This window comes from Periophthalmus magnuspinnatus, chromosome 10, assembly GCF_009829125.3.
Source record: "Periophthalmus magnuspinnatus isolate fPerMag1 chromosome 10, fPerMag1.2.pri, whole genome shotgun sequence".
In the NCBI taxonomy this organism is placed as follows: Eukaryota; Metazoa; Chordata; class Actinopteri; order Gobiiformes; family Gobiidae; genus Periophthalmus; species Periophthalmus magnuspinnatus.
Genome location: NC_047135.1, coordinates 34,441,930 through 34,454,256, shown reverse-complemented (window position 1 = coordinate 34,454,256; position 12,327 = coordinate 34,441,930). Strand labels below are relative to the sequence as shown.

The following is a 12,327-nucleotide window of genomic DNA, read 5'->3' as shown; positions in this document are numbered from 1 at the left end:
GTGAGCTGGAGATGTGAGCTGGAGATGTGAGTTGGAGATAGAAGCTGGAGATGTGAGGTGGAGATGTGAGTTGGAGATGCCAGATGAGAATCCTGCCAATAGTTGGGGTCAGTGCCGCTGTACATTTGCCCTACACTGACTGGAGCTGGGGTTTTATGCGGTTCACAGGGCATTGATTTTATATTGAAGCTTTACTTTTGTTTTGATTTTCTACATTACTTTTTCAAGGAGAGTTTCAGATCAGCAGGATCGTGGAGTTTGTGCCGTGCTCTTGGCCACTTCCCTTTGGCTTCATTTTTTTGAGGAACACTTGAAAATGTCAGTTCATAACATATTATTATTATCATCATCATCAATTATCTATTTATCTTTTGTACAGGGAACACTTTAGACTCTTTTTCATGGGTGCCCTGTTCAAAATACAGAAAAATATAAACACAAAAAGCAAAACAAAAATAGGTATATATGTCCATTTAACACATTAAAAACAGGAGCAAATGTGAGTATAAAAGTTCATTATTGGATTATTGTTGCACCAAAGTGTCCAGTTTTGCTTATTCTTGAAATATATCCCATTTTTGTGAAGCAAAATAACCAAACGCCCTTTTTCCACGTCTCATTTCTGGTGCGGCCAGTTCTTAAACTTCTACCGTCATGTGACCTTGTATTAACTGCAGTGTGTTGACTAAATAAATAAGGGAATAATACCTGCAGACTGGTCTTGAGGTGACCGCAGCTGTCCGTCTTAGAGTCATTCCTCATCATTCATCCACGTCACTGAAACACAACAGCATGGTGATTGAGCTGTGAGCGGAGTTTACGGGGCGAACGCTGCAAACACATCACTTTTTACTTTATTCAATAGCAAATAGTGGTAATAGTAAACGAAATAACTACTTATACTTCAGTCAGGAGTATCAAGAAGCAACAAGGAAATCCTGTTGTCCAAATATATCCTTAAGGCCTATCTTTCCTGTGCAGCCGTTTGCATTTTCCTCTTGTGTTTACGTGAGGTCTAGTAGCAAAACTGGTACAAATGAGCAACAGAAGACGCAGAAGGCACGATGTTCAAACCGATGCACCGTCTTGTTTTCATTTACACGCTACTGAGCCGTGAGCTTTTTTCAACTGGGCAGCCACACTTAAAGGTACAATAAAACAACTCTATTATTGTTGCATTATTTTTACGATCAATGAGTAATGTTCCTTTTAATTGTAAGGAAAAGTCCTGGAGCAACCGCAATCTCTCCTCCGTCCCTCCAAATTTGGAAGTGGGACTGAGAAGACTGGACCTGTCCAATAACTACATCAGACGGTTGGACGCGCTCGCCTTGCCATACTTGGAGCAGCTGGACGTGAGCTCCAATCAGCTGCATCTCATCTCGGGGGACTTTTCCCAAAACCTGGCTCGACTTGAAGAGTTGAACTTGTCCCGGAACAGGCTGAACAACAACGTCAACGGTAATGGCAGGGCTTTGCAGTCCGTCAACAAACTCAAGATTTTGGACGTGTCTTTGAATCGTTTGGGGAATGAGGCAGTGGAATTGTACCTACAAAACAAAAATACTCTTGATCACCTTAAGATGAGCGGGAATGTTTTGCGGCGGCTTTCACGCAACATGTTTGAAGACTGTAAAAACCTGAAGAGTATTTCTATTGACAACAACTTGATATCAGTTATAGAACACGGGACGTTCGAGTCACTGCGACAACTCGAAAAACTAAACCTGGCTCAAAATAACCTGGCTAACATTTGCGATTTTAAACTGTATAATCTTAAATATCTCAATCTGAGTCGAAATTCTATTGTGTTCTTTGTCACACACGAAAATGACATCCCGTACAGACTTGAAACACTGGATTTGAGCTTCAACAAACTCCTCTATTTCCCGATTGTGCCAAAACTAAACCACCTGAGGTATTTGTACTTGCAGCAAAACAATATAGGTGCTATGATTTCAGAGGACAAAATGGTGACAGAAGATAACGCGCTTTATAATGAGATCGTGCATGGGACTCGCGCAGAAATGAATAAAAATTACCTTCATTATAACTGGAGAATAATGCCGCTGATGTACATCGATCTGAGCTACAACCATTTTCAGACTTTTCCAGTAGAAACTTTAAGCCTTCTCTCGAGCTTGGAGACTCTTAACTTTAGTCATAATTGCGTTGACAACATTAGCTGGAATATCAGGAACGAAAGCGAAAGCGGATTCAACAGACCGATTTTCTATTCATCACTGAAGCGTCTCGACCTCCAAAGCAACAATCTGGTGTACATATCTCCGCGCTTTGTCGAGACTCTTTCGCAAATCGAGAGTTTGAATCTGCAAGACAATTCAGTCCAACCTTGTTCCAACGAAGCCGACTACCCATCATCCTCCAGACAAACAAACGAAGCTCCATCCTGCGTTTCATTTACACCGTTAAGGACTCTGAAACATCTCAACCTGCGAGAAAACAACATCACGATATTGTACAATTCCACTTTTGAAAGAATCAATTTAATTTCTCTTAATCTCGGAAACAATCCCCGCATGACGATCCAAAACGGGGCGCTGGAATCGTCGCAGAAAACACTTAAATCTCTAACGCTCAGTGAACTCAACATCTCTGAAATAGTTTTGCCCTGTATGTCCGTTTTAACTCAACTCAACTTATCAAACAACGTCTTAAACATCTTTCCGAGCAACATAACCTGCTCACCTCTTGTAGAAATGGACATAAGTAACAACATGTTTCACTATTTGGATGAGTCGGTGGTTTACGCTTTAGCTAAACACGTCAAAAGTCTGTATGTTAGCGGTAATCCGTTTAAATGTTGTGAGAATACGTGGCTGACTGGGCTGAATGAATTAGAATCAGATGAAAGAGTATCTTACAAATTATACAATGTACTGTGGTGCTCTGAACAAAAGCCTACAAAATCATAACTTTGGGCAGTTGTTGATTGTAATTGTATTTGTAGTTGTATTGTTCACAGCTGTTTATGTATTTTGTAGAAACATGTGCTCACTGTACTCCATTGTGTGATTTCAACATTTCTCCAGCAAATGTATCCTAAGCTTTACTTAAAGGCTCAAATAAATGGTCGAAAAGTAACTATTTTAACTAGAGTATAACATGTTTGGCTCGTGTGTGCAAAGCTTCACACAGTTTATAGAGCTCAGGGTGGAAATGTGCCATGTTTGTGCCAGTGGTGCAAAACTCTCATGGATAATAATAAAGATTTTAAAAGATCCATGGATTTGATCAGGTTTGTGTGATCAGACTTTACCTGACTGCACCTGACTGCACCTGACTGCAGGCACAGGCTGAGAGGAGTCTGGAGACGGAAAACACACACACGCGCACCCCCACACACACACCCACACACACACCTGCAGGACTGAGGGAGTAAACACACACACACCTGCAGGACTGAGGGAGTACACACACACACACACACTGAGGGAGTACACACACACACACCCCTGCAGGACTGAGAGAGTACACACACACACACACACACACACACATACACACCTGCAGAGTTTGGCTCGCGGCTCCTCCTGGCACTGACAGAGGAGGCAGTGACTGACATTTTTATTTATCTACAGCTTGGAGACATCAAGATGAAAACAATCAATATATTTACCTGTCCTGTCCTTCACACATGACGCCCATCAGGAGGAGCTCACAGTGTCATTGTTACGGACATTCAAGAGCCGCAGAGGAGCAGCCGCAGAGGGAGAGCCGCAGAGGAGGAGCCGCAGAGGAGCAGCCGCAGAGGGAGAGCCGCAGAGGGAGAGCCGCAGAGGGAGAGCCGCAGAGGAGGAGCAGCCGCAGAGGGAGAGCCGCAGAGGAGGAGCCGCAGAGGAGCAGCCGCAGAGGGAGAGCCACAGAGAGCCGCCACCATGAGGCCTCCGCCCGTGAACCTTCAGCTCCAGCCCTCCTCCAAAACCTCCAAAACCTCGTCTAAAACCTCTCAAAAGGTGCAGCTGATCCACAAACTGTTTTTATTGGAAAATGCCCGTAATGAGCTCAACAAAGAATTGGACAAAGCCGCAAAAAAGGTCAGACTTTCACCAGCCCAGTGACTTTAAGACACGCACCGACCCCACTGTGTCCTACACTGTCTCTAAACTGTCTCCTAAACCAGGACGAGTACTTCATTTGAGTACTCTCTGATACCGAGTATCGATACCGAGACATTATTTACACTGATAAATTCATTTCATAGGATTTTTATAGTATAGCCACTTTTTTTTTTTACCTTAGAATACTAATCTGAGAGGCTGTTTTAAAATTCTGCTGAAATCACTGTAGTTATGTGTAATTTCAATATATATATTTATTTAAGCACCTGGCTTTAATATTTAATACTCCGTCTTTGCAAACTGCTAAAGAGCTAACGGCTAAAGAGCTAACGGCTAAAGAGCTAACGGCTAAAGAGCTAACGGCTAAAGAGCTAACTGCTAACGAGCCACTGTTAGCATAACAGTGAGTGCCATGTTACTTTTACCACGGACAAACTTTCACCAATATGGACAAATGCTGTACCTTTTTTAACAGCTCTGAACCCGCTCTAGTCGTCCTAAATTTGTCAGTTATATGAAGTTACACTGCACAAGCCACGAACCGCCAGCGCCACTTAGCAGCGTTAGCATCATTAGCCTCGTTAGCATCATTAGCAGCGTTAGCATGCTACGATCGTAATGTGACTGTCACATGAACTATGCAAATATTTAAGACCCTAAAGGTTTTTACAGTTCAGATATCAGCTTGGTGCTTGTGTTTAGATAACAGCATGTTAGTATCGGCTCTTGGTATCAGTCCATTGATGAGTACGAGTCACGAATTTACATACCCGATACTGGTATCGGTATCGGTGCATCCCTAAAATATTTCGTTGTTGTTTGAACAAAAATTAACTCAGGAACATAATATAAATTTATTATACTTTTTTTTTAAAAATCTCATAATAAGTAAATTATACAGTAATTTGTCTTTTTATCATATAATTTTGTTTTTATTAGTAAAGTAGCATTTTGAGCCTTTCAGTCTTCACTAAGAATTCATTATAGATGATAAATAAGCGTGTGTATATATGTATATGTGTGTGTATATGTATGCATGTGTAAATATGTGTATATATGTGTGTGTATTTGCCCTTAGGCTTATGAAGAGGTCAAGGCGTTTTTGAATGTGTCTCTCCCAACCAGTGCATTCAAGAGTCTTTCAGAAACTTTGGATGCAACATGTCAAGCTATTGAAAATCTATCTCAAATGCTTAGGAACTTTAAATTTGGTAAGTTATGTTTTAATCAAAATAATACATATTCATTATGTTATACTGTTGAATGAATACTGTATTGTGACTTTTCACTGTCTCGCAGCATCACAAGAAGATTTGGACCAACATAACAAAATGGATCACAACCAGCCAGTCAAGGAGAGGGATGCCTTCAAATTTGGGCTGAGGTTTCAGGAAATGCATATTACAAGATCTGTTGGCAGAGCTGTTCAAGTGCTCGGGGCCAGTCTGCCCTTTCAGCATTTTAAGCATTTGATAATTCCACAAAAAACTACCAAGAATACAGTAAACATTAACCAAGCCACATCTCAAGTCCAAGAGAAGAATTCAGTTTGCAGTGCTGCATGTAGCACTGGGCAAGAAATTGAAATTCAGAAGGAATTGGAGGAAAAAAATGTGGAACAAGGCTCATCCCATGAAGCGATCCCTCTACCTGCTACTTGTGATATTATCAAAACAAATGCTCACAAGTTACTGCTACCACCAATACCTGTTATACCTCCAGCAGCTACCTCCAATGAGCCTCATGTCCATGTCCCTACAATGAAATGGGGACGTGAAGATGATATCCAAGTACAACATCAAAAACAAACCTCCTCTCAGCTTCTGCAGTTTCTCAAAGTTAAGGCTAAAACCACAGGTGCGCTCAATGTCACTTTTGTGGAGTGGAGTAACAGTTTTTTAGACCTGCCAACGCCAACATGTTCATTGCAAAACACTCCTAAACAAGCATACAAATTCAAACAAGATGCTGAATGGCCCCCGGGTGTGTTTTTTGAAATTGAAAACCTCACACCGCTTTTCAGGCTAAAACGAATGGACGCAAGCGGCTCTTTAACCTATACCTGTACGATTGCGACGAAGACTGAACTCTGGGACTTTGGAGACATAGTAGTTACAGATTTTGAGTCTGAAAGCAGCTCAGTGTCCAGTGAAGACACAGCTCTGGTGATGCCCTGTGATGACACACTTCAGTGGGCTGATGCTGCTATGCACAATGATGCCACTAGTGTAAACGTGCACACAGGGAATGCTTTAACCATCCCTGACTTTCAAAATAAGAGATTTGAAGAGATTGAAGTCGTAGTGTCTCACATTGTAAACCCGGGTCAGTTCTACATTCAACATGCAGATGCAAAGGAAAAACTGCAGACTCTTACCACAGAGTAAGTTTGCATTCTCATTCTTGGATTTCTAAGCTTTTCATTAAGTTTTCTGATGTCAATATTTGTTTTTCTTCCAGAGCCTTGAAAAACAGTGACTCATTTGCAAAACAGAACTGCATTCCAGACATTGGCACTAAAGTTATGGGCTGGTTTCCTCAACAGAAGCAGTGGTGCAGGTCTCAGGTGACAAAGATCTGTGGGATAAGTAAAGGTGGGCTCTCAGTGGAGTTCTACACGTGTGCCTCTAGATGGCAGTGTTTCTTTGCCTGTGTATTAATCTGCCATGCCCTGACTTCTCACTGCCAGATGATATCAACAACAGCACTAAGGAGATGTCCATCACTGTGGAGGTGAAGAGGCTGGACTATGGGGACTCCTTCTGTCTGTGTCTGTCAGATATAAAGGAGCTGACCTCTGAAATGGTCGTCCTGCCGCTCCAGGCTGTACAAGTCTCTTTAGCACATGTAAGTTTAAGAAGGATTTAGTCATACGTTTTAGTGATACCGATGCGTTTATGTATTTATTTCAGGAACATTTCCGTAAATACGCCAGAATTGGGCAGGAAGGCTGTTTTTCACCTGTAGTTTCGTGACAGATGTTAATGTCAGCCTTAAAACAAAAAAGGATCAAATGTAGCAGTTTTCAAAAGGCACATATTTACACTATTTACAATACAAGACACAGACACATCAGCCAACAACAATCCAACATAGACACGCATCATTGACCATTACACATTACTTGTTTGGTATGTACTAGTGAATCTTTTGGATCCTTTCTCTTCAAAGAGCCCTTCAAAAGACTGTTTTTTTTACTGTTATTATTAATATGACAGAAACAAATGTGAGAACTTATTTTATCTACAAACTAATCGCAGAGAAATGACCAGGGCTAAGATCTGTTAAAAATTATTCAAACTGAGAGTGGAAAAGTGTTTAGTGTTTGAAATGATGAAAATCCAAATAAAATATTGCACTACAATAATGGTAGTAATAATAAGCGTTATTATTATTATTATTATTATTATTATTTACTGGTATTATAATCCCAAATATGTTTTTTCTGCACAAATCTCCCCCCTGTCTCGTGCTCTGCTTCTGAGCTGATTCTGGTGTTGGTTCAGCGTTAATCAGTGTAAAAATTCATACAAATTTGATAGAAAAAGGGTTCTTTTAAAAATGAGATCCGGTTCCAACTGCTCACGTAAAGGAACCGTTCAAAAGAGCCGACTCGTTCACAAACGTCACTAATATGTACATGATTCACCATGAACTTATTTTAACTGTGTTCTACCAGCAATGTTTTGTCTTAGTTCCAGAGACTAAAGTGGATTAGGCTGTGCATTTGCATAAGTGGAAATGCCTTAAGCACCGTTTAACTGCTTTATTGGTTTTTGTCCACACTTACTTAGTGATGCTCTTCTCCTCTATTAGTGATAAAGGAAACGTTTTATCTGTGTTCATGGTATTTTGTGGAACGGCCTTCAGGTGTGGCCTGTGAACGGCAGAGGCTGGTCTGAGCAGGCGGTGGATTGGTTCAGAGACATGGTGCACGAGAGGACCCTTTACGCCAGACTGTACCCAGAGGGGCACAGGGTCACAGCCGAGCTCTTCCTGGAAAAGGGGAACATCCAAGCCATGAGGTAGAGTACGACTGTAGTACAAATGTGATAATGTAGAACTATGGTACAAATGTGAAAATGTAGGAATAAAGTATAAATGTGATCATGTACAAATAGAGTACAAATGTGATAATGTAGAACTATGGTACAAATGTGAAAATGTAGAGCTATGGTACAAATGTGATAATGTACAAATAAACTACAAATGTGATAATGTAGGGCTATAGTACAAATGTGATAATGTGCAAATAAACTACAAATGTGATAATGTAGGAATAAAGTACAAATGTGATAATGTACAAATAAACTACAAATGTGATAATGTAGGGCTATAGTACAAATGTGATAATGTGCAAATAAACTACAAATGTGATAATGTAGGAATAAAGTACAAATGTGATAATGTAGGAATAAAGTACAAATGTGATCATGTACAAATAGAGTACAAATGTGATAATGTAGGGCTATAGTACAAATGTGATAATGTAGAACTATAGTACACATGTGATAATGTATGAATAGGGTACAAAATGTGATAATTCCATTGACATTGTGTAATAACAGTTTAAAAGTAACTGTTCACGTACAAGCTTTGGTTTTATTGAAAGTCTTGAAAATCTCAAACTCTTCACTTTCCTCTTTTTAGATACTAGATCCATCACATTGTAGTACAGGTGTTTTATATCATGAAAAATAACTTATAGCTGTTTGAATGTGAATTGTAGGAGAGGAGCTTCCCTTTCACTGAGACTGACCCAGAATGGACACGCAAAACATGACAAACTAAAGAACGGTGTTGGTAGGTCACGAATACGAACAAACACACATTTATTTAAACACAGATCTGAAGATTCTTTTTTGTGTTTGTGTGTGTGTGTGTTTGTTTGTGTGTGTTTGTGTGTGCTTTATAGGTTCTGTGCAACCTAAAATGAAGAAAAAAGACTTGGAATGGGAGAAATATCTTATCTCGTGCTATACTCAAAGTACTTCTCACAGGGGCGTGTTGTAACATCAGTGCACATGTGTAACTGTGGACAGACCGGCCTCATCTTCAGTTTGGTGAAGTTTCTCAGATTATTATGAATATTGAAGCTGAACGTGATCATATTCCATTGGGACGATCCTACATAAAATAAACGTCATAGTTAAAGGAGCACTGTAACATTTCTGGTGGAGGGTCCGCCACCCGATTGTCTCCAAGAGATGTTATTTGCATGGAATATTCCACAGTATGATACAAGTCAGATCTGTGGGGAGGTGAGCCTTCTCAGTTAAATAGCTCATTTTTTTCAAGGTGGGCAATAAATAACTGAATAAATGATATGGTCTAATACCAAGGGCTGGTGACTATTTTAAAGGTACTAGGATACTGACAAAAGTGAGGTACTGGGAACAAAATATACCAAAGTTTTTCCACAGGATTTGTATTAACTATAACTCATGAGCTTTATAATCTGTTTATAATTATGTTATCTGGTCTAAATAATGAACATTATAATTATCTGCTCTAGATAATGATTAATGCAGGAAAAAGTTCCATTCAGTTACTGTCACCAGAAGGCAGGTGTTTTTCAAAAGGTACCCAGCTCTAATGCCATACTGCGGAACATTCCAAACATTAACATCTCCATGGAGACAAGCAGGTGGCTGACTTTGTATAAAATTATTGTATTAAAATTTATTTGTAATGCAGAGAATTACATCATCTTTTGTTCAGATTAACAGTTTGTATTTGGGCATTTTGTCGTAATAAAGATGATCGTTGGTTCCGAGTTCTGCCATTTGTGAGATTTATCCGAGCTCCAGTATAAATGAGATCTGCTCCATTGAGGAAACGACACACCACCCAACACGTCCCACATCTGTCATAAGTGACGCAGAGCCGTACGCTGCTGCGGCTCGTCCCACGGCTCTCACAAACAGACACATTGTCCCTGTACAGCAATTACTTTAATCTACATCAACAATAAACTGACTCAAAAGAATTTGCCATTCTGCATTTTTCCCTGAATAGTGGAATAGTGGATACAATCTAAACACTGGTCAAATCAATATAAATAATTGATTAAAACTGATAAATGTAAAACATGAATTAGGCCACAGAACAGATCCAGTGAATCCTTATGACAGTAGGTTTCTTGAGTTTTGTGTCAGTTTGTGAGCAGAGCCGTGTACAGAGTTGGTCTGGGCCTGTTAGGGGCCCGTGCTCTGTGTGACAGCAGGTCAGAGCAGTGCTTCTCCTCCCTGCTTTGCCAAGCACAATAAATAATGTGGCAGGCTCCGGCCTTTGTGTCCACACAGATTCTTCTTTTGCTCGGGGTAGGCGGAAATTGAGGCGTTTGATCTGAATTGTAAAGGGGCTTGTTGCAGCCCAATAAAGAAGGCCATTGTATGTAAATAGTTTATATAAGAGCATATGACTGTTACGGTGCAGGGCAGTGTCTAGTGGTGGAGGAATGATTAGCATTTTCCTAACGCACGCTGTTCTAAATCCAACACTTTGACTTTATTAAAGAACAAAAACACATTTTAACATCTCTACAGACTGTACACATACTTGTGTACCATCACAGCTGAAGGTAATTAAACTCCATATTTCTATACTCTTATTGTAGTGGTAGTGTTTTGTAGTGCATTTTGAGATGCTGATGACAGGCTGCCATAACCTGGATTATGATGAAATATGTGATTGTTAATATTGTTATGTAAGTTTAAGTCCAGTGCTGTCAAGTGAACAATGGAGGTCTGTCAGAATAAGATGCCTTGGCAGACCCTTGGAACCTTTGCTGGCAGTTTGTCAGTCTGTAACTGGGCTGTAGGTCAGTTTGGGAGTACAGTATTAATACAGACTCAGAATATCACGTGGTTTATTGAATGATCTGCAATTGGCTTTGACATACTGCGTATTGTGACGGTGCATGGTGGTAGGCCATCGCCCCTGCTTTTATACAGCCACACAGCTGCTGCTCCTGGATACAGCTATAGCTGAAGATGGCAATCTTTAGACCTGGCACCATGTGTGCTGCTTGCACTACCGGCTGAGTCTATGGTAAGTCTCTGTTGTAATGAGACAACGTGGAGTATGAGACAGTGACTCTAACCTGAACCTGATAAAGCTTTTGATGTGATGACTCTTAAATGAAAATACTTGATGTTGATGTTCACCTTTCACTCGTCTTTTGCTTTTCAGACCTGGAGTCGAAAATGAACTGGGGTTCCTTTTATGCCGTTATCAGCGGCGTAAACAGGCACTCTACAGGAATTGGACGCATTTGGCTTTCTGTCATTTTCATTTTCCGAATCCTGGTGCTGGTGGTTGCAGCAGAGAGTGTGTGGGGGGACGAGAAGTCTGGCTTTATCTGTAACACGCAGCAGCCCGGCTGTAACAGCGTCTGCTATGACCAGTTCTTCCCCATTTCCCACATCAGGCTGTGGGCGCTTCAACTCATCCTGGTGTCTACTCCGGCCCTGCTGGTGGCTATGCATGTGGCCCACCGGCGACACATTGAGAAGAAGATCCTGAAGAGGTCTGGCCGCGGCAGCCCACGGGAACTCGAACGCATCAGGAGCCAGAAGTTTCAGATCACCGGAGCCCTGTGGTGGACTTATATGATCAGTATTATCTTCAGAATCCTGTTTGAGGTAGCCTTCCTCTACATCTTCTACTTGATCTATCCTGACTTTAAAATGGTGCGTTTGGTGAAGTGTGACTCCTACCCCTGTCCCAACACTGTAGACTGTTTCGTCTCCAGACCCACAGAAAAGACTGTGTTTACCGTGTTCATGCTGGCTGTGTCTGGAGTGTGTGTGCTGCTCAACCTGGCCGAGGTGCTCTATCTGATCGGACGGGCCTGCAAACGCTGCTTCTGCAGATCTAAGGACGAGTCCAAGGCAGACTGGATCACCCAGAGATTGTCGTCTTATAAACAAAATGAAATCAATCTGTTGACGGATCAGTCTCTCAAGTCAAAGTTCACTGTGACTAAAAAGAGTCCGACTGAAAAGGGCGAGAGGTGTTCAGCCTCTTGACTCTCGGAAGTGAACTTAACTCCGCGGCCTTGATCAAAACCTTAACTACGACACTGTACAAGGCTGCAGAATGTCACCACGTTTAAACTGAGACGAAAACAAAATCAATGGTTTACAGATATTACACGCTACAAATGTCAGGGTTTAATGTGTGCTCCGTGATGTAATGTCCTTTAATGTTTTTGTAGTTGTCCTTAGATAATATTAAAATA

At 41.0% G+C, this 12,327-nt stretch overlaps 2 protein-coding genes across 2 annotated transcripts; both read left to right on the top strand.

The window, feature by feature from the left end:
- The first annotated feature begins 1,193 nt into the window (after window positions 1–1,193).
- On the top strand, window positions 1,194–3,036 carry LOC117377389 (transforming growth factor beta activator LRRC32-like). The gene is given in 2 exon segments (XM_033973769.2): window positions 1,194–2,863; window positions 2,865–3,036. Coding segments are annotated over 2 exon segments (1,842 nt in total).
- A 766-nt stretch (window positions 3,037–3,802) lies between these two features.
- Window positions 3,803–12,234, top strand: LOC117377670 (uncharacterized). The gene is made up of 9 exons (XM_055224701.1): window positions 3,803–4,058; window positions 5,161–5,293; window positions 5,382–6,465; window positions 6,543–6,676; window positions 6,772–6,929; window positions 7,953–8,107; window positions 8,812–8,885; window positions 8,998–9,069; window positions 11,277–12,234. Exons 1-9 carry the CDS (start codon window positions 3,900–3,902, stop codon window positions 12,113–12,115), a joined length of 2,808 nt encoding a protein of 935 aa, XP_055080676.1. The 5' UTR covers window positions 3,803–3,899; the 3' UTR covers window positions 12,116–12,234.
- Window positions 12,235–12,327: the final 93 nt, after the last annotated feature.

Bases quoted from the DNA above. Each gene is read 5' to 3' on its own strand.
- LOC117377670 (XM_055224701.1), top strand. From the start codon at position 3,900: ATGAGGCCTCCGCCCGTGAACCTTCAGCTCCAGCCCTCCTCCAAAACC. The intron at 4,059-5,160 runs GTCAGACTTTCA...ATTTGCCCTTAG, and splicing joins TGGACAAAGCCGCAAAAAAG to GCTTATGAAGAGGTCAAGGC. The intron at 8,108-8,811 runs GTAGAGTACGAC...TGTGAATTGTAG, and splicing joins GGGAACATCCAAGCCATGAG to GAGAGGAGCTTCCCTTTCAC.